This window comes from Lampris incognitus, chromosome 8 (assembly GCF_029633865.1).
Source record: "Lampris incognitus isolate fLamInc1 chromosome 8, fLamInc1.hap2, whole genome shotgun sequence".
NCBI classification, from domain to species: domain Eukaryota; kingdom Metazoa; phylum Chordata; class Actinopteri; order Lampriformes; family Lampridae; genus Lampris; species Lampris incognitus.
Window position 1 is genome coordinate 29,543,245 of NC_079218.1, and position 20,111 is coordinate 29,563,355.

A 20,111-nucleotide genomic window follows, 5' to 3' on the forward strand; every position below is an offset into this window, starting at 1 on the left:
ATTGGGAGTGACGAAGAAGGACGGGATTAAGAACGATTATATTAGAGGGACAGCTCAGGTTGGACGGTTTGGAGACAAAGCAAGAGAGACAAGATTGAGATGGCTTGGAGATGTGTGGAGGAGAGATGCTGGGTATATTGGGAGAAGGATACTGAATATGGAGCTGCCAGGGAAGAGGAAAAGAGGAGGTTTATGGATGTGGTGAGAGAGGACATGCAGGTGACTGGTGTGACAGAGGAAGATGCAGAGGACAGGAAGAAATGGAAACATGATCCGCTGTGGTGACCCCTAACGGGAGCAGCCAAAAGTAGTAGTAGTAGTAGTAGAATGTACAGTAATAACTTAGAGATGTGAAATATGTGATACTAATTGATGGCGCATTAAAATGAGACTCGAGTGGGCAAAGATACCTCATTTTGTTAAATGCCTGTTGTTTCGACTCCTCTCTGTATTTCTATACATGTTTATTTGTTCATTTACTTGAATGTGACGTGCCACGGGGAGGGTTCGAGATGAAGTTGGACACAGTTTTGGGCGAATAACACAAGCTTTATTTAATGACATTTTTCATTCATTCACTCGCAGGGGCCGGTGTGTTGCTCTTCACTTGCAGCTGAGGCTAAACCACACCCCCTTCCACAGTGATGTGCATGTTTATTTGCATATAGAGCGGTTAAGTGAGATCTGATCACAAGTGGTCACTCGAGATGCATTCTAATGGTGTGAACTAAAGTACTTAGAGCTGTCCACTTGTGATCAGATCATCCAAGACGCATGTTAATGCCAGGTATAAACAGCTTATAAATTAAGCCAACTCTGCGCATTGTTGAGCCATTTCAACGCTGCCATTTTTTTTACTGTTCGCTCTCATCTGAATTTATACCCTACGTCAGGGTTCACCACTTAGTTTTCCCCAAGGGCCAAATCATGTCATGCATGCCAAGCCAAGGACCAAAATGTCTGGGAGGTTTTTTTTTCTTCATTGCATCAGCAAAAGTTGTTTTATGTGTATATGTTGTTGTTGCTGCTATTGCAGTTATTATTATTATTATTATCATTATTACTATCATTATTATTTTTATCATTATTATTAGTAGTAGTAGTAGTAGTAGTAGTAATTTAGGCCTGGAATTCTTGAAGCCTTTGTTGAGGGTCACACAAGAGAAAAAATGCACTTTTGAAACAAAATAAGCCTAAAGCCAACCATTTAATTTTGGAAAAATGGACAAAAATAAATGGATGTTCATCCACCAATCAGTGAGACAAGTGAGAGCAACGGGATAAGGCCTTCTGGTGTCGGGCCTGTATCAGCAAATGGCTCCTTAGCTTTAGCAGGGTTCCATGAAACATGCAATAATGCAGCTGTTGCACTCTCTTGTGCCGATGTTGATTTACAGATAGTAGAAAAAGAGTGCTTTTATGATGTTACAATTTTACAATCTCATTTAACAGACACTTTTATCCAAAGTGACGTACATCTGAGAGTTAATACAACACAAGCAAGGATCTAGTCGGGAGGTGACAATGCAAGTAAGTGCTAAAAAGCTAGGTTCAAGTCTGATAGGACATAGGTGTCAACAGGCAGTGCACAAAGGCAGTGCATAGAAGCGAATTTTTTTTTAATGTAAATGTTTTAATGTAAATACCATCAAGTGTGGTGGTGTTTGTGAAGAAGCTGGGTCTTTAGCTTCTTCTTAAAGATGGAGAGGGACTCAGGGGAGCGAATAGAGTTTGGCAACTCGTTCAAACACCGGGGAACTACAGAAGAGAAGAATCTGGCTAGTGACTTAGGGCCCCATTGTGGCGAAAATGCCAGGCGCCTTTCATTGGCAGAGTGTAGTGAGTGGGACTGAGTGTAGACATGAATGAGGGAGTTCAGGTATAGGTGAGAGCTGTTTAAATTGCTGTTGGTTGAAGACTAGATGCGCCGCTGCGTTTTGGATCATTTGCAGAGGAGCCCTTCCAGTAAGGAGCTGCAGTTGTCAATTCGTGATATTACAAGAGCCTGTACCAGGAGTTGTGCTGCATGCTCAGACAAGTAGGGTCTAATTTCCCTGATGCTGTACAGGGCAGATCGGCACAACCAAGTGATCAAGGCCACGTGAACTTTAAAGGTTAGTTGGTCATCAGTCGTGACACCCAGGTTTCAGGCAGAATTTGTGGGCATGAGTTGGGTTGATCTGAGCTGGATATTGGCCTGTTGTTGTAAAGATGGACTAGGGGTAGACAGGAGTACAAGGAGATGCAGCGTAAAGTGAAGAGAGAGGTGGCAAAGGAAAAGGTGTATGGTGAGTGGTATGACAGGTTAGACACTAAGGAAGGAGAAAAGGACTTGTACCTATTGGCTAAACAGAGGGACCGAGCTGGGAAGGATGTGCAGCAAGTTAGGGCGATCAAGGATAGAGATAGAAATGTGCTGACAAGCGAGAAGACTGTGTTGAGAAGGTGGAAGGAGTACTTTGAGCAGCTGATGAATGAAGAAAATGAGAGAGAGAGAAGGTTTGATGATGTGGGGATAGTGAATCAGAAAGTGCAGTGGATTAGCAAGGAGGAAGTGAGAGAAGCTATGAAGAGGATGAAGAGTGGAAAGGCAGTTGGTCCTGATGACATACCTGTGGAGGCATGGAGATGTTTAGGAGAGATGGCAGTGGGGTTTTTAACTAGATTGTTTAACACAATCTTGGAAAGTGAGAGGATACCTGAGGAGTGGAGAAGAAGCATACTGGTACCGATTTTCAAGAACATGGGTGATGTGCAGAACAGTAGCAACTACAGAGTTATAAAGTTGTTCAGCCACAGCATGAAGATATGGGCAAGAGTAATAGAAGCTAGGTTAAGAGGTCAGGTGATGATTAGCGAGCAGCAGTATGGTTTCATGCCATGAAAGAGCAGCTCAGACGCGATGTTTGCTTTGAGAATGTTGATTGAGAAGTATAGAGAAGGCCAGAAGGAGTTACATTGTGTCTTTGTGGATTTAGAGAAAGCATACAACAGGGTGCCAAGAGAGGAGCTGTAGTATTGTATGAGGAAGTCGGGAGTTGCAGAGAAGTATGTAGGAGTGGTGCAGGATATGTATGAGGGAAGTGTGACGATGGTGAGGTGTGTGGTTGGAATGACAGATAGTTTCAAGGTGGCGGTGGAATTACATCAAGGATAGGCTCTCAGCCCTTTCTTGTTTGCAATGGTGATGGACAGGTTGACGGATGAGATCAGGCAGGAGTCTCCGTGGACGATGATATTTGTGGATGACATTGTGATCTGTAGCGAGAGTAGGGTGCAGGTTGAGGAGAGCCTGGAGAGGTGGAGGTATGCACTGGAGAGAAAAGGAATGAAAGTCAGTAGGAGCAAGATGGAATACCTATGTGTGAATGAGAGGGAGGACAGTGGAATGATGAGGATGCAAGGAGTAGAGGTGATGAAGGTATATGACTTTAAATACTTGGGATCAACTGTCCAAAGTAATGGGGAGTGCAGAAGAGTGGTGAAGAAGAGAGTGCAGGCAGATTGGAGTGGGGGGAGAAGAGTGTCAGGAGTGATTTGTGACAGAAGGGTACCGGCAAGAATTAAAGGGAAGGTTTACAAGATGGTTGTGAGACCAGCTATGTTATATAATTTGGAGACAGTGGCACTGACAAAAAGACAGGAGGCGGAGCTGGAGGTGGCAGAGTTGAAGATGCTAAGATTTTCATTGGGAGTGACGAAGAAGGACAGGATTAGGAATGATTATATTAGAGGGACTGCTCAATTTGGATGGTTTGGAGACAAAGCAAGAGAGGCAAGATTGAGATGGCTTGGACATGTGTGGAGGAGAGATGCTGGGTATATTGGGAGAAGGATGCTGAATATGGAGCTGCCAGGGAAGAGGAAAAGAGGAAGGCCAAAGAGGAGGTTTATGGATGTGGTGAGGGAGGACATGCAGGTGGGTGGTGTGACAGAGGAAGATGCAGATGACAGGAAGAAATGGAAACATGATCTGCTGTGACGATCCCTAACGGGAGCAGCCGAAAGTAGTAGTAGTAGTTGTAAAGATGGATTGGTTGGGATGACAAGGTGCTCAGTCTTAGATAGGTTAAGCTGAAGGTGGCGTTCTTTCAGCAGAGATATCAGCAAGGCATGATGATATCCGTGCTGAGACTGTGAGGTCATCTGGCGGGAATGATAGGAAAAGCTGGGTATCGTCAGCATAATATGATATCATATTTACTATTTTTTATTGCGGTGCTCTGATTTTGTAGGGTAGCTGGCATTAAAACTGGCAGCATGCATGGTGTTGAAGTGCTACTTGAGATTATCTGCTTTGCAGACAGCTATGGTCTGTATGCATATTAAGCATGTCGGGTTAGCATTGGCATGGTCTGGTAAAATAAAACAAAACTGATCAGTCTAGTCAGATTTGCGCTGACAGTTTTCCTGGTCGACTTTCCGCTTTTTCGCACAGGCCATGTTCTTGGTTTAGGACAGTTACTGATCATCTTTGACTTAGCTGGTGAGTGACTCTGTGTAGTCAAAGATCATAGAGAGCGCGGAGTATGTCTTACATCTACGCGTGCTCTACGGCACAGGTCAAGTGTACGGTGTGGGGTGAAGTCAAAATAAAGTAGAGCAGCACGCACTTTATTTCACATGTTGCGCACTTTATTTCATGTTGTTACAGATGTGTCAGTGCTAAAGGGTCGATGCAGGCCAGACATATGGCTCTTGCAGGCCAGGACCTGCCCATGGGCCACTTGTTGTGGGGGCCATACGTCTTTCTACATCTACTATTCACTCAGGCTCTCAGATTGAAGCCAAAAACCCTCTATTTCTCATCGTAGCCCTAATTTTTCATATTTACTGTCACTTCCTTGTGTCATACAAGAGTATATTTCTGTCTGTTGTCAGACGTTGTTAATTTAACCTCATCACTGTCGGTTGCTCTCCATGCAGCTGTATGGTGTTTAACTCTTGTACTATGTGTGAATTCTGTTTATTATTTCTGTTGAACTTATTTTGCTTTATCTAAGTCACCTTAGTTAAAAGCACGAAAGAAATATTTCAAAATATAGATGTTGATAAATGTCAACTGTGCTGTTAGCCTTGCTTACTGAATTTGGATATTCTACTCTATAATGTTGTATCAAGTTTGTGTTTTTTGTGAGTAACTCACTAAGTGAAATTCCTTGTATGCATATACCTACTAGGCTACTAAATCAGATTTTGATTGTCATTCCACTTGCAATGTGATCTTGTTATTTCAGAATGTCTGACTCAGATAGTGATGAAGACCAAGACAGACCCTTCTCTCTAACTGGCTTTCTCTTCGGAAACATCAATGAGGATGGCCAGCTTGAGGATGACAGTGTTTTAGACAATGTGAGTGTATCAAAGCATGTCCTTAATAGTGACACTGAAAGTTACAGTTGCATTATTGACTAATTATTAATATCTTCTAAAGTGAACTGTTCTTAACCATAATGCCTCAATTTCAAGAGGGTATTCCATGTAATTTCATTTTAATCATCTAGCTTAGATCCAGTGTCATATGGTACTCGCAAAGCTAGTTTTTGGACCCTGTGAGTGACCTTTGCTGGGTTGGTATGCTTTTTCACTGTTGCATGCTATTCCGTGTATGTCTATATTCTTCCCCAAGGAGTCCAAGAAGCATCTGGCTGGTTTGGGAACTCTTGGTCTGGGCTCACTCATCACAGAGATCACTGCAAGTGAGGAGGATGAACAAGAGGGAAACAGAGATGCGGGGGGTTCAGATGCAGAAGGTGACGCTCAACACATCAAATAGCTGCACTTCAATGTTGATACTTGCTGGATGAGTATGAAATTGGCATTGCTATACCTTTTCAAGGTTGGGTGAAAAGCACTGAGGATGCAGTTGACTATTCTGACATCAGTGAAGTTGCTGAGGATGAGACAAAGAAATACCGGCAGGCCATGGGAACATTGCAACCCACCAGGAAAGCAGGTATTAAATTCACAGCTCTGCATGTTTTCATGAATTGTCCTTTTTTTCCATCTCTTGGATTTACCTAGTTTGGCTTTCTCCATATTTATGAGCTAAAAATTATTCAAGATCGAACTTAAAGATGGATAAATTAATGAGTAAATAAAATGCTAAAGTACAAAACACCGATTACTGCTTTTCTTTGTTTCATTATCACATTTTCCCTCCCAACATGGACATTTATCCTCAAATTAATCTGTTTATCACTTATTCATATTAACCTTACTGTCATTTGAACTCCAAATAAATTCTATGTGATTTATTTGGCTTTTATCTGTTTAAGATGATGAAGATGACTACGATGCAGATTGTGAGGATATTGATTCCAAGTTGATGCCCCCACCCCCACCGCCAACTCTCTCCACACCAGGCAAGAAAGAGGAATCCTCTCCACAAACATCAAGTGGTAAGGACATGTAAAATTAAATGCACATGGGGCACGCTGGTGGCTCACCTGATAGAGCATGTACCACATAAAGGCTGAGTCCTTACCGCAGCGGCTTGGGTTCAAATCTGGCCCGGGCCCTTTGCTGCATGTCATCCCCTCTCTCTCGCTTTGTCTACTGTTGCTGTCAAATACTCTCTCTACTGTTGCTGTGCAAAAAAAATAATCTTATTAAAAAAGAAAATTAAATGCACGTTTATATATTTGGGATCAGACATTTTGAATCTGTTCAGTTGAGGAGGTCTTCTTCTACTCACAGTCGGGGAAGAGGGTGATGGCATCATCCTGCCCTCAATTATTGCCCCTTCCTCCGTGGGAGACAAGGTGGACTTCAGCAGCTCCTCAGACTCAGAGTCAGAAACCGAACGGCCCTGCCAAGGTCCTGGGGCTGGGGGTGTACCAGACAGGCTCACCCTTCCTCTGGCTGGTATCATGCAGAAAGATGCTGCTAAAGCCCTGCCACAAGTCACGGAGCTCTTCCCAGAGTTTAGACCCGGAAAGGTAAGTGAACTCTTGAATTATTATGCACAACTGAAAACCACCATTAAGGTATGCATATCTATATGTATTATCATACACTTTGACTTGAGAATGTTGTGTGTGCTGTAAATCCCACCAGGTGCTTAGATTCTTAAGACTGTTTGGCCCTGGCAAGAACATGCCCTCTGTTTGGAGAAGTGCCCGCAGGAAGAAGAAACGAAAGCAGCGGGACACTCAGCCTGGGACACCTCCCCCAGAAATTGAGCACACAGAGCCATGCCAGGTGAAGGAGAAGAAGTCTGGATGGACTTATGAGTATGCATCTGCACCGCCTCCAGAGCAGTGTCTCTCTGATGATGAGGTATATCAGCTACATTCATAGCGTAATGAGGGTTCTCATAATGTCAACTTGTAGTTGATTGCAATCGTTTGCCAAGGTCTGTGAGTGTAATCAGCATCATATGTGGGTCCTCTCTGTCTGCTGTCTAGATAACCATGATGGCTCCAGTAGAATCCAAGTTCTCTCAGACGTGTGGTGATGGGGACAAGGAGACTGAGACTCGGCCCAAGGTGGCTGAGTGGAGATATGGTCCAGCCCAGCTATGGTATGACATGCTTGGGGTACCTGAGGATGGAAGCTACTTTAACTATGGTTTCAAACTGAAAGAGGAGCAGAGTGAAGAGCCCAAGAAGCAAGAGACACCTGAAACAACAACAACGACTCCTCAAGAGGTTTCTAGACATTGGCCATTAGTCATTATATTATCCAAATGATAACCTACATTGTAGCTTTTTTTATGTGCAATATATCTCTGATCTCAGGAGGGGTCTGAAGAGGAGAAGGACAAAGAGGCCGTTGAAGATGAGGTCTTCTTGATGGTCACTCAACTCCAGTGGGAGGATGACATCATCTGGAATGGGGAGGATGTAAAACACAAGGGCACCAAGACTCAGCGAGCCAGCTTGGCAGGCTGGCTTCCCTCTAGCATGACCCGTAATGCCAATGCCTACAATGCACAACAGGGTAGGTGCTAGAGGACTGCATTGGGATTGGGGTCCCGTGGGACGCAAATCTCGCAGGAGCAGGCGGTTTTAACTTTGCTGCGGGTGGGAGCGGGTGGTCAAAAAATAAACTGCGGGTCCCACGGGTCCTGCAATTTAGCTAGCGCTAACAAGAAAGACGGAGTCAGCAAATGAAGTTGAAAAGAAACTCAAAGTTGGTCATTACAATACAAAAACAAAGCAAGGAAATCTGATATTTGAAAAAAATTCTTCAGTTATGACAGACAAAGATGGAAAAGAACTGGGCTTTGTTAGCTGCGACAAATATGCAAAAGTGTTGATGTACAATGGGCACAAGTCCAGCACCTCTGGGTTGAGGTGACATACCTGCTCCATTCTCCCCGGTCAGAGTAAGCTGTCTTTCAAAGATAAAGCACATCTCCCTGCACATATTAAACAAGATATAATCAAGAAATGTGTCGCACTTTGCTGTAGAGACATTTGGCCATATGACATCGTCACCGGGAAAGGCTTTGTTGACATAGTTCAAGACGTTGTTAATGCAGCCGCTAAATATGGCAAATTTGGTGTAAAATATGTTTTACCTCACCCAACCACTGTATCCAGACATGTGGAGGGAAGAGCTCAGGCACTGCAGGCTTAGTGGCAACGGAGATAAGCCCATCATCGAAACATATGGATGTGCTATCACAACAGATATATGGACTGAGGATTACCACAAAACATCATTCATATCCAGCACCATCCATTACACAAACAACGATTTCGGTCTTGTTTCAAGGGTGTTGTTTGCATCTCCCTTCGAAGATGGTGTGTCAAAACCAGGAGAGAACATCAGGAACCTGCTGTTTGGGAAACTCGGTACATTTGGAATAGACGCGTCACTGCTAGTTGGCCGTGTTGTGTTTGTCACTGACCATGGAGCCAACATAGTTGCTGCCCTTATTTATTTTATTTTTTTATCAGCTGAATAAAAAGCAGTCGATTCGTTTTTCGGTTGTGTTTAATGGTGCAGTATTTTTGATTGTACATTGTGTCACGTATGAATGTAGAGGAGGAGAACAGAATAGAGGAGCGCTACTCCTAATCAGTACGTGAAAAGACAGGGAAATGTAAAACAACCTCAGCCAACACAAACAACATAGGTTCTAAAATAAGAAGTCAAATAAATACAGTTTAATTTTGCCCTAGAATAGGTGTACTTATTCCACTGGAAGATCTGTAATTATTGCACTAGTATCAATGTAATTATGCACTAGAACGTGATTTCGCTCCGTTATTACCGATACGTATGCATCCCTTTATTAATAGTACACAGTAAATGTGTTTTCCCTATGGGACGGGAGAAGATACAAAATCAATTGAATTCTACTGTGCGGGCCTGAATGGTCACAATGTTTGCTGGTGCGGACGGGAGTGGACAAGCACATTGTGCCATATAAAATGCAACTTGATTGATTGATTGATTGCGGGAGTGGGTGGGAGTGTAACATGCACATTGCGGGTGCGGGCAGTAATGGTCAGAAATCCAGCGGGAGTGAGCAGGAGCGGGATTAAGAAAACAGTCCCGCGCAGGGCTCTAGTAGGTACGCCTCACACCACTGCCCAATAATAAGGAAACTTAAAACGCACATCGTTTCTTTACTTATAAATTAATAAATATTTGCCTGTACCCAACAGGTCTTACCAGAAGTAATTCCCAGTTGGTGCCACCTACACCTCCACCCATGCCTAAAGCCTCATCAATCTCCAGCTCTAAGCGGGACAAAAACAACCATGACAATCAAAGTACTGCATTGCTCATCATTTCTTCATTGTTGTAAATAGTAGTAAATATTGGTAAACTTGAATGCTTTCCATTTTACATTCACATGTGTTTTGCTGTACTATTTTTTGGCTCCTCCTCAGCCTCTCATGAAGAGGACTCCCCCTGGTTCTCCATCTTCCCCATTGACAATGAGGAGCTTGTATATGGACGCTGGGAGGACAACATTATCTGGGATGACCAGGCCATGGATCGCTGGCTGTCCCCTCCTGTCCTAACTCTGGACCCAAATGATGAAAATATAATTCTTGGTATATTTCAATGTACAATGGACATCTAACTGTTAGCTCTGTAATAATTTGTGCTTGACAGATCATTTCCCAATTTACTGCTTGAAGTAATTGAAACCACTGTCTGAACTGGTTTCTCCTGATTAGAAATTCCTGATGAGAAGGAGGAGAGAACATCCAACTCCCCATCCAAAGAGAACAAGAAAGAGTCAGCAATGAAGAAGAGCCGCATCTTGCTGGGGAAGACTGGGGTTATAAAGGACGAGCCACAGCAGGTACGAGGGGACAGGCTGTTATAGTATGATGTACGCATTATATACGAGGGGACAGGCTGTTATAGTATGATGTACGCATTATATTGGTGGTTTAAGATCTGAAAGAAAACAATACGTTTACCACAATGAATTGATGCTACATTGCATTTTTAGAAAAGTATGTCAGGATACTTCTTAAGTTTTCAGAGGTCTTGTTTCAGTACTATTTTGTGAAAGGATTCACTACGAAATGTTGTATTGATGAAAGTTAAGTATTATAGACTTGGATTAAAATGGCTATCAGCGATTTTGATTGAGAACACTTTTTATAATATTTGGTCAAACGCTTTCTACATCCCATTCCCGGAAATGTACTGAGAAAAAAATCCGGTCTCTGTGGCCACCATAGATGCTGTAAAGGACGCAGAAATTTTTCTATGTACCCGCTCCTTCTCAGCCAATCAGGGGAGTTCTTTGCTAACCAGCTTCTCCATTGGTCCCTATTGTCTTGTCAATCAGTTTGCTTGTTCACAAGGCTCCTAGGCAGAAGTGAGGGGGCAGATTATTTTGTAGAATGTTTTCAAAATATAACTAGCGTTTGCTAACTTCCACTCAGGATCACTTACCCCCACTGTAAAATGTGGGGCAAAATATCAGTGATAAGGATGACTGACCATTGTTTTGTTTTTTTGCAATTTATTTTTTAATATTCAACATCAAACAAACATTTCCATAAGATATATTTCAGATATTATATGTATTTATCATATATTCATATTTGCCACAAATCTCCACATAGTATTTATTAGAGGTTTACACCTATAGAAAAGAAAGAATAAAGGGGGGAAAAACTATGTACAAGTAGGGAGTGATCTTTTCTTTGTAACATAATCATTGATTTGTGAAAATAAAATCAGGCCTATGGGTTGCTACATAGTTAAACCATTTTTTTCCAGTGTAAAGCAAATTGTTCCAATTTATGATTGACAGATGCTGTTATCTTCTCCATTTTATAAATGTCCATTGTAATTTCCATCCATGCATTTAAAGTTGGGCTCTCATGTGATAACCATTTCCTGGAAAGAGTCTTTTTACCAGCACCAGCAGTATATGCATTAAGTATTTATCTCTTTTCTACCATTCCTGAGGTATATACCCAAAATATATGGTCTTAGTTTCTAGGGGTATTTCACATTTAAAAATGTCTTGTAGGGCATTGTGTATCGCTCTCTAATAGTCTTTGATAACAGGGCAATCCCAGAAAATAAGGTAATGGTTTGCATTTTGGTTTCCACAGTTTCTCCAGAAAACAGGGAGGTTGCAATCGTAATGGGATTTCTTAGATGGTGTAATAAAATACTTTAGGCTCAGCGTTTTTGGTTTTTATTTTTCAAAGCCATCCAGCATGCCAAATTTCGCCACAAGAGGACACTGTTACATAACCTCACACAAAAAGGAACAACTTTTGGATCCGTGGAAACATAAAATCCAGGTGAAAATCAGTTAAAAAATCTGGGTATTTTTCGGAGAAAATCGGTAAAAACCGAAAACGCTGAACCTTGAAAATACTTTATCAGGTTTTTCCAACCAAACTCCCTCCATTTCTGTGAACTGGTACACTTCCATTGATACCTCCATATTGTTGTCCATTTTTCCTCAGATATTAATTGTCCCTCCTTCCTTCTCCCATTTTGTTTTAATGTATAAAGTTGCATGTGTTTTAAGATATGACAGACCCTTATACATGCATGAAATGGTTCTACTACCAGTATCTGAATTATATGCTTTTCGTTTTTCAATATATATATTTTTATTAAAAACATTTTTAGTGTGACCAAAAAAAACAAGAACAGATTTATGAAGCAAGCAAATCAATTAATAAATCAATCCAACCATAACAACCATAAAAGAAGAGAAGAGAAGAAGAACAGAGGGGGGAAAAAAGGGAGGGGAGGGGGCATTAATCAGGAGACAGAGATTGAAGAGTGTTAAAAAACATTAGAAAGGGTTGCCATCTGCCATAGAAGTTATCAGAGTTACCTCTCACAGCGTATTTGATCTTCTCTAGCTTAAGAAAGGACATGGTATCCCTGAGCCAGTGAGTGCTGGAGGGAGCTTTGGTAGACTTCCAGTGGAGAAGGTGGCATCTCGCCAGTAAGGAAGTGAAAGCTAGAACATCTAACTGCTTAGAGGTGAATTGGTAGTAGCCTTCTCGGAGCCCAAATATGACAATATGGGGAGAGACTTTTATAGTTTTTGACATAGTATCACAGTAGTTGTGCCAAAAACAAGGTAATAAAGGACAAGAGTAGAACATATGAGTGAGATTGCAGAATGAAGCATGACATTTATTGCAACTGTCAGTGATATTGGGATAAATTTGTGACAATCGCGCTTTGGAAAAATGAACCCTAAATAGTACCTTGAACTGTGAGTGTGAGTCGAGCGCAAGTTGAGCTTGTGTGAATTTTGTTAAGGGCAACGTCCCACCAATTATAGGCTTTTCTAAACAGTTCTATCAGACATATACTTGCCTCGGTTACATTTTCCATCTTCATATTAACGTAATGTCGCATCTGCAGATACCGATAAAAGTCTTGTTTTCTAATAAGCGTTTCTCTTTAAGCAGTTCAAAACCGAACAGTGTTCCTTCTTTCATTATATTGCAGAGAACTGTTATTTATTTGCTGTCCAGTCCTTAAATCTAGTATCTAGTTTATTCAGTGTAAAATCTGAGTCATATGCACACAATTTAAGAATTTCAATATCTGCCTGTAGTTTATATTCTTTTGTAATAGTTTTCCATATTTTAAGAGTGCATTTCATCCATGGGTTACCCATAGTATTTATCTAACTTGGTAGGTTGTTATCAGCCAAGATTGCCTGTATGGGGATGGACGGTATCCTCTCTTCAGTGTTTTTCCATCAAACATCACATGATGGGTTGCGCCAGCATATCATAGCTCTGATCTCTCTAAGAGAAGGTAGATCCCATCCCCCCTTTTCTTTGGCCAACTGCAAAGTTTTGAGACGAACCCTAGGTCTTTTACCTTGCCATATACACTCACCGGCCACTTTATTAGGCACACCTGTCCAACTGCTCGTTAACGCAAATTTCTAATCAGCCAATCACATGGCAGCAACTCAATGCATTTAGGCATGTAGACATGGTCAAGACGATCTGTTGCAGTTCAAACCGAGCATCAGAATGGGGAAGAAAGGTGATTTAAGTGACTTTGAACGTGGCATGGTTGTTGGTGCCAGACGGGCTGGTCTGAGTATTTCAGAAACTGCTGATCTACTGGGATTTTCACGCACAACCATCTCTAGGGTTTACAGAGAATGGTCCGAAAAAGAGAAAATATCCGGTGAGCGGCAGTTCTGTGGGCGAAAATGCCTTGTTGATGCCAGAGGTCAGAGGAGAATGGCCAGACTGGTTCGAGCTGACAGAGAGGCAACAGTAACTCAAATAACCACTCATTACAACCGAGGTATGCAGAAGAGCATCTCTGAACGCACAACACGTCGAACCTTGAGGCAGATGGGCTACAGCAGCAGAAGACCACACCGGGTGCCACTCCTGTCAGCTAAGAACAGGAAACTGAGGCTACAATTCGCACAGGCTCACCAAAATTGGACAATAGAAGATTGGAAAAACGTTGCCTGGTCTGCTGAGTCTCAATTTCTGCTGCGACATTCCCATGGTAGGGTCAGAATTTGGCGTCAACAACATGAAAGCATGGATCCATCCTGCCTTGTATCGACGGTTCAGGCTGGTGGTGGTGGTGTAATGGTGTGGGGGATATTTTCTTGGCACACTTTGGGCCCCTTAGTACCAATTGAGCATCGTGTCAACGCCACAGCCTACCTGAGTATTGTTGCTGACCATGTCCATCCCTTTATGACCACAGTGTTCCCATCTTCTGATGGCTACTTCCAGCAGGATAATGCGCCATGTCATAAAGCTCGAATCATCTCAGACTGGTTTCTTGAACATGACAATGAGTTCACTGTACTCAAATGGCCTCCACAGTCACCAGATCTCAATCCAATAGAGCACCTTTGGGATGTGGTGGACCGGGAGATTCGCATCATGGATGTGCAGCCAACAAATCTGCAGCAACTACGTGATGCTATCATGTCAATATGGACCAAACTCTCTGAGGAATGTTTCCAGTACCTTGTTGAATCTATGCCATGAAGGATTAAGGCAGTTCTGAAGGCAAAAGGGGGTCCAACCCGGTACTAGCAAGGTGTACCTAATAAAGTGGCCAGTGAGTGTATACCTTGATATAACATTTTGTCCCGTTCATTGAATTGGTTTTGGTTAATCTCTATTGGTAGGGTCTGAAAGAGGTATAATAGTATGCAATAGATTCATTTTAATGGATTCAATCGTTGAGCTGAGACTAAGGAAAGGAATCAGGTTCCATCTTGTGATGTCTTCCTTAATTTCTTTATGTATAGGCAAATAATTGCATTCTGATAGTTTTGCCAAATCTTTTGGCATGTTAATGCCCAAATATTTGAAAGACTGTTTGCCATACCAATGGATATCAACTTTCAATTTCTCCTGGTACTGACAAAAAGACAGGAGGCGGAGCTGGAGGTGGCAGAGTTGAAGATGCTAAGATTTTCATTGGGAGTGACGAAGAAGGACAGGATTAGGAACAATTACATTAGAAGGACAGCTCAGGTTGGGTGGTTTGGAGACAAAGCAAGAGAGGCAAGATTGAGATGGCTTGGACATGTGTGGAGGAGAGATTCTGGGTATATTGGGAGAAGGATGCTGAATATGGAGCTGCCAGGGAAGAGGAAAAGAGGAAGGCCAAAGAGGAGGTTTATGGATGTGGTGAGGGAGGACATGCAGGTGGCTGGTGTGACAGGAGAAGATGCAGAGGACAGGGAGAAATGGAAACGGATGATCCGCTGTGGCAACCCCTAACATTAGGTAGAGAGAATTCCAGTGAGTTCTCACATCAAGAGAGTGAGTGAGTGTTGAGACAGCTCTGATACAAACAAGAAAATCATGAATAAATACGTAGAGAAATTTTCATTATATCATACAACCTTTGTATTGTGTTACATTAAGACATGAGATTTATGTTATGTTGCATTGTTTGCCATCATTTCCATGCCCGCATCGACGAGGACAATACTGACCCAGCCACAAAAATCCCCAGCCACCCAGAAAACCAGGTACTCATTCTATCAATCGTAGAGGTCAGAGAATCACTGCACAGAGTGAACACACGGAAGGCGGCCGGACCGGACAGCATACCGGGTCGGGTCCTCGGGGAATGTGCCGACCAGCTGGCTGAGGTCTTCACAACTATATTTAACCTCTCACTGTCCCAATCCATAGTCCCAGCATGCTTTAAGACCACCTCTATCATTCCTGTCCCCAAGAAATCAACATCCACATGTCTGAATGACTACCAACCCATAGCACTCACCCCCATTGCCATGAAGTGCTTTAAGAGACTGGTCCTGGATCACATCAAAAACATTATCCCCCCCCACATTCGACCCACATCAGTTTGCCTACCATCCCAAAAGGTCTACTGAGGATGCCATTGCCACTTCCCAGCACTTTGCTCTGACCCACCTTGAACTTAATAACACATACATCCAGATGCTGTTTATAGATTATTGCTCTGCCTTCAACACTGTCATCCCCGCCAAACTAACCACCAAACTCCTCTCCCTTGGCCTCAACCCCTCCCTCTGTAACTGGACCCTGGACTTCCTGACCAACAGACCTCAGTCTGTTAGGTTAGGTGACCACACCTCCTCCACCCTGACCCTCAGCACAGGTGCCCCTCAAGGCTGTGTTCTGAGCCCCCTCCTTTTCTCCATCTTTACCCACGACTGCCTGCCAACTCCCCCTTCATATGTTAAAGTTAAGTTTGCAGATGACACCACAGTCATTGGCCGTATCACCAACAATGACGAGACGGCCTACAGGGACGAGATTCAGAACCTCACATCATGGTGTACTACCAACAATCTTGTCCTCAATGTGCAGAAGACGAAGGAGCTGATTGTGGACTTCAGGCGGTCTAGAAGCTGCAGCCACTCCCCCATACACATCAATGGGGTGGAAGTGGAGCGTGTTTCCAGCTTTAAATTCCTTGGAGTCCACATCAGCGAGGAACTTTCCTGGACATTAAACACCCAGGCCCTTATGAAAAAGGCCCAACAACGCCTGCATTTCCTGAGGAGGCTGAGGAGCGCCCATCTATCCCCCAAAATTCTCACCAACTTCTACCACTGCACCATAGAGAGGATCCTGACCAGCTGCATCTCAGTGTGGTATGGCAACTGTACCTCAATAGACCAGAAAGCTCTGCAGTGGGTCGTCAAGGCAGCCCAGCATATCACCGGTACTCAGCTTCCAGCCATAAAAAACATATATCACAAACGCTGCCTTCGAAGGGGTCTCAGCGTCAGTAGAGATCCCACCCACTCCAACCATGGACTGTTCTCCCCCCTGGGCTCTGGGAGGCGCTACAGGAGCCCCAGAGCCCGTACTACCAGGCTCAAAAACAGCTTCTTTCCACAAGCTGTTGCCCAACTGAACCTGGCCACCCACTGAATGTCTGTAGATAATTTTAAACATTTTGTACTCTTGCTCTTTTTTAACTTATTTTTAGCTTTTGGTCTTCATGTGTGTATATCTTATACTGTGTTTGCTGTGATTGTCTGTCTGTCTGTCTTGCACTGTTTGGTGAAGCCACAGCCCTCATTTCATTTTTAACACGTGCCTGCACATTGTTTTTAATGACAATAAATTGAATTGAATTGAACATAGATGACCCCTCTGCTCCTTCGGAAACATTATATATCCTCAAATTCTTACGTTGAGACCTCCCTTCTTGGTCGAGTAGTTTATTTTCTTGTTGATTCATCACTTTTATTATCTTGCTTAGCACCTGTTCCATGTTTTGAACGCGATCTTCCACCTTTTCAATTTGCGTCTCTGCCTCCGTTATTTTTTGGTTAACGTTGGCAAGCTCAGATTTAATATCGTTTAAGTGTTGTTTTATGTCTTTGCAAAAGGATTTAATATCGTTAAGTGTTTGTTTATTTCTTTGCAAAAGGATTTAATATCGTTTAAGTGTTTGTTTATGTCTTTGCGTAAGTCCCGTATTTCCTCCAGAACTTTTGTTAAACTGGCCGCTTCGTTTGAATGAGGATTAGCGTTAGCTTCGCAATCTTGTGCCTGTGCAGGAGAGCTGTTCTCCATATTTTCTTTGTATACAGCTTCTGCAATAATGCTTTTTTTTTTGTTTCAAACCCCTTTTCCCATTCTTGCTCCCCTTACCAGTTCAAGTATTATCAAAAGATTTTGTACTTGACAGTTTAACAGGGTGAAACAAGTGGTTTTTTTTTTTTTTTTTGGAGGAGTTGTTATTTTAGGCTGCCATTCTGGGTGATGACGTCACCGGAACCGATCATTGTTTTCAATGGGAAATTTATTTGGTGGACGTTACCATAAACTGCTAGACAAATAATCAGTTTTATTGGAAGTTGCAGCCAAGTGGATACCATTGATGAAGTTCCAGGTGTGATCTCAGTTCAATGTTTTGTTGTTTGTTTGTTGTTTTTTTTGAGAATATACAGGATTTGACAAGAAAAACTTAATATGCTTTTGTTGAACCCAGAACATGTCCCAGCCTGAGGTGAAGGACCCTTGGAATCTGTCCAATGATGAGTTCTATTATCCCAAACAACAGGGCCTGAGAGGTACCTTTGGTGGTAACATCATTCAGGTGAACACTGGTTCTATGGCACTTGGTTTTTGTTTTTTCATTGAAATCCAAGTTTCAGAACTGTCCATTTTTTGTACCAGGTGCTCATCTCAGATGACTAATTGGCTATTTTTGCCTCTTGATCAGCACTCTATCCCAGCTGTGGAACTGAGACAGCCTTTCTTCCCCACTCACATGGGACCCATGAAACTGCGCCAGTTCCACCGACCCTCGCTGAAGAAGTATTCATTTGGAGCATTGGCTCAGCCAGGTCCTCATGCTTCCCAGCCGCTGCTGAAACACATCAAGAAGAAGGCCAAGGTTGAGTCTTGCTGAAAACAAGCAATACTCTCTGGAAATATAGTAACCCTGTGTATGTCTTGACATGTTATGCTACTAAACTAGTTGACATAATATGTGTGTGTCATTTTCCCCCCCACCAGATGCGGGAGCAGGAGCGTCAGGCATCAGGGGGAGGGGATATGTTCTTCATGCGAACAGCCCAGGACCTGACAGGCAAAGACGGAGATCTAATCTTGGCTGAGTACAGTGAGGAATACCCGCCTCTCCTCATGCAAGTTGGCATGGCAACAAAGATAAAAAACTACTACAAGAGGGTGAGTCCAGATGTCAATTTTCACCTCTTACCTACATATGGTGGCTAAATGAGGTTAATTAAAATGTATTGTGTTTATGATTGAATTATTTAGAAACCTGGGAAGGATCCTGGTGCTCCAGACTGCAAATATGGAGAGACGGTGTACTGCCACACATCCCCCTTCCTTGGTTCACTGCATCCTGGACAGCTGCTGCAGGTTAGGCCCTACATCCCAGTAAACTGGATTCACGTGGGGTCAGTGGAATTTTTCCCTTTTGTTAGTAATGGGAAACTGTTGAACAGAAATGTGTTTTTCCTTTTAGGCATTTGAGAACAACCTTTTCCGTGCTCCTATCTACCTGCACAAGATGCCAGAGACAGATTTCCTTGTCCTGCGAACACGACAGGGCTACTTTATCAGAGAGCTTGTTGACATTTTTGTGGTTGGTCAAGAGTGTCCCCTCTTTGAGGTTCCTGGACCCAACTCTAAGCGAGCCAACACCCACATCAGAGACTTTCTGCAGGTTTGTTAATTTATATGTGGTAGACCATATACACTGCTTTGGCTTGAGGGGTCGCCTTTTTTCTGAAAACATGATCTTAACAGAGTAACAAATTACCGGGGCATAATTAGGGTTGGGCATCGAGAACCGGTTGAAACCGGTTGTTTCCATCCCTTTAGAACCAGTTCCAAAATTCCAATTTCAATGGAATCATGAAGAAATTTTTATTTTGATTCTGCTTATCGATTCCTAAACAAATTTCACTCGCACTAGTATCAGTTTCAGTACCAAGACCCGGCAATCCATCTGCACGGCTACGCCTATAGTCATGCGAGTTGAATGCATCCATGCATAGCTTCCCGTCTCCTAAGCTATCTATATACTGGTGCTCTTTCTGGACTGAATAATGCTGCACAAAGTGATAACTTTTGTTCTTGTTTTGTGGGAAGATCAATAAGAGTAGTGAGCATATGAGTCTAGGTTGAGCTGTGCGCCATCATGGACCACAGCAGGCGCTCAAAAGCATGCCTTCTTTTTTTTCGGGAAAATTATGAGTTGGCACAGTGAGCCGCTGTGTGAAATTTATTTCAGGAAAGAGAGGATGCACTACTAACATGACAAAACACCTTCGCAACGAGTTTACTGTGTTTGACTTTTGAGCCGGTCTTCCTCTCCCTCACATACCTCGTCCTCCTAAGTCAACCCTCAGCCAACAACCAGCACCTCGTCGCAGTTGGAAAAGTGAAAATTAAATAACATTTGTCTTATTCTTAACAGCGAGACAGCAAATTAGCTATATTTGATTGACTTGCTAAAAACTGTGTCAAATTTGCGCAAATACTGCAGTGTAATTTTTCGTAAATGAGTGTTCACACAGATGTTTCTACAGCTTTATCGTCAACACCCACATGGGCTGCAGCTCCCCAAACTGTAAATTAATTGGTTTTTAGACTGTTGCCGTGTTGTTATTTCAGCAGGTTTTTGTTACAGTCACAGTGCAATGA

At 42.8% G+C, this 20,111-nt stretch overlaps 1 protein-coding gene across 1 annotated transcript in view; it reads left to right on the forward strand.

The window, feature by feature from the left end:
* Positions 1–20,111, forward strand: part of taf1 (TAF1 RNA polymerase II, TATA box binding protein (TBP)-associated factor) — a 40,792-nt gene that overhangs the window by 1,366 nt on the left and 19,315 nt on the right. Inside the window, exons 2-17 of the mRNA XM_056284576.1 lie at positions 5,238–5,352; positions 5,630–5,753; positions 5,840–5,956; positions 6,279–6,401; positions 6,700–6,941; positions 7,060–7,281; positions 7,410–7,652; positions 7,743–7,944; positions 9,624–9,731; positions 9,852–10,019; positions 10,146–10,273; positions 17,920–18,027; positions 18,154–18,327; positions 18,450–18,623; positions 18,717–18,821; positions 18,928–19,128. Coding sequence (XP_056140551.1) covers positions 5,239–5,352; positions 5,630–5,753; positions 5,840–5,956; positions 6,279–6,401; positions 6,700–6,941; positions 7,060–7,281; positions 7,410–7,652; positions 7,743–7,944; positions 9,624–9,731; positions 9,852–10,019; positions 10,146–10,273; positions 17,920–18,027; positions 18,154–18,327; positions 18,450–18,623; positions 18,717–18,821; positions 18,928–19,128 — 2,553 coding nt within the window. The 5' untranslated portion in view covers position 5,238. The remainder of the gene's footprint in view (positions 1–5,237; positions 5,353–5,629; positions 5,754–5,839; positions 5,957–6,278; positions 6,402–6,699; positions 6,942–7,059; positions 7,282–7,409; positions 7,653–7,742; positions 7,945–9,623; positions 9,732–9,851; positions 10,020–10,145; positions 10,274–17,919; positions 18,028–18,153; positions 18,328–18,449; positions 18,624–18,716; positions 18,822–18,927; positions 19,129–20,111) is intronic.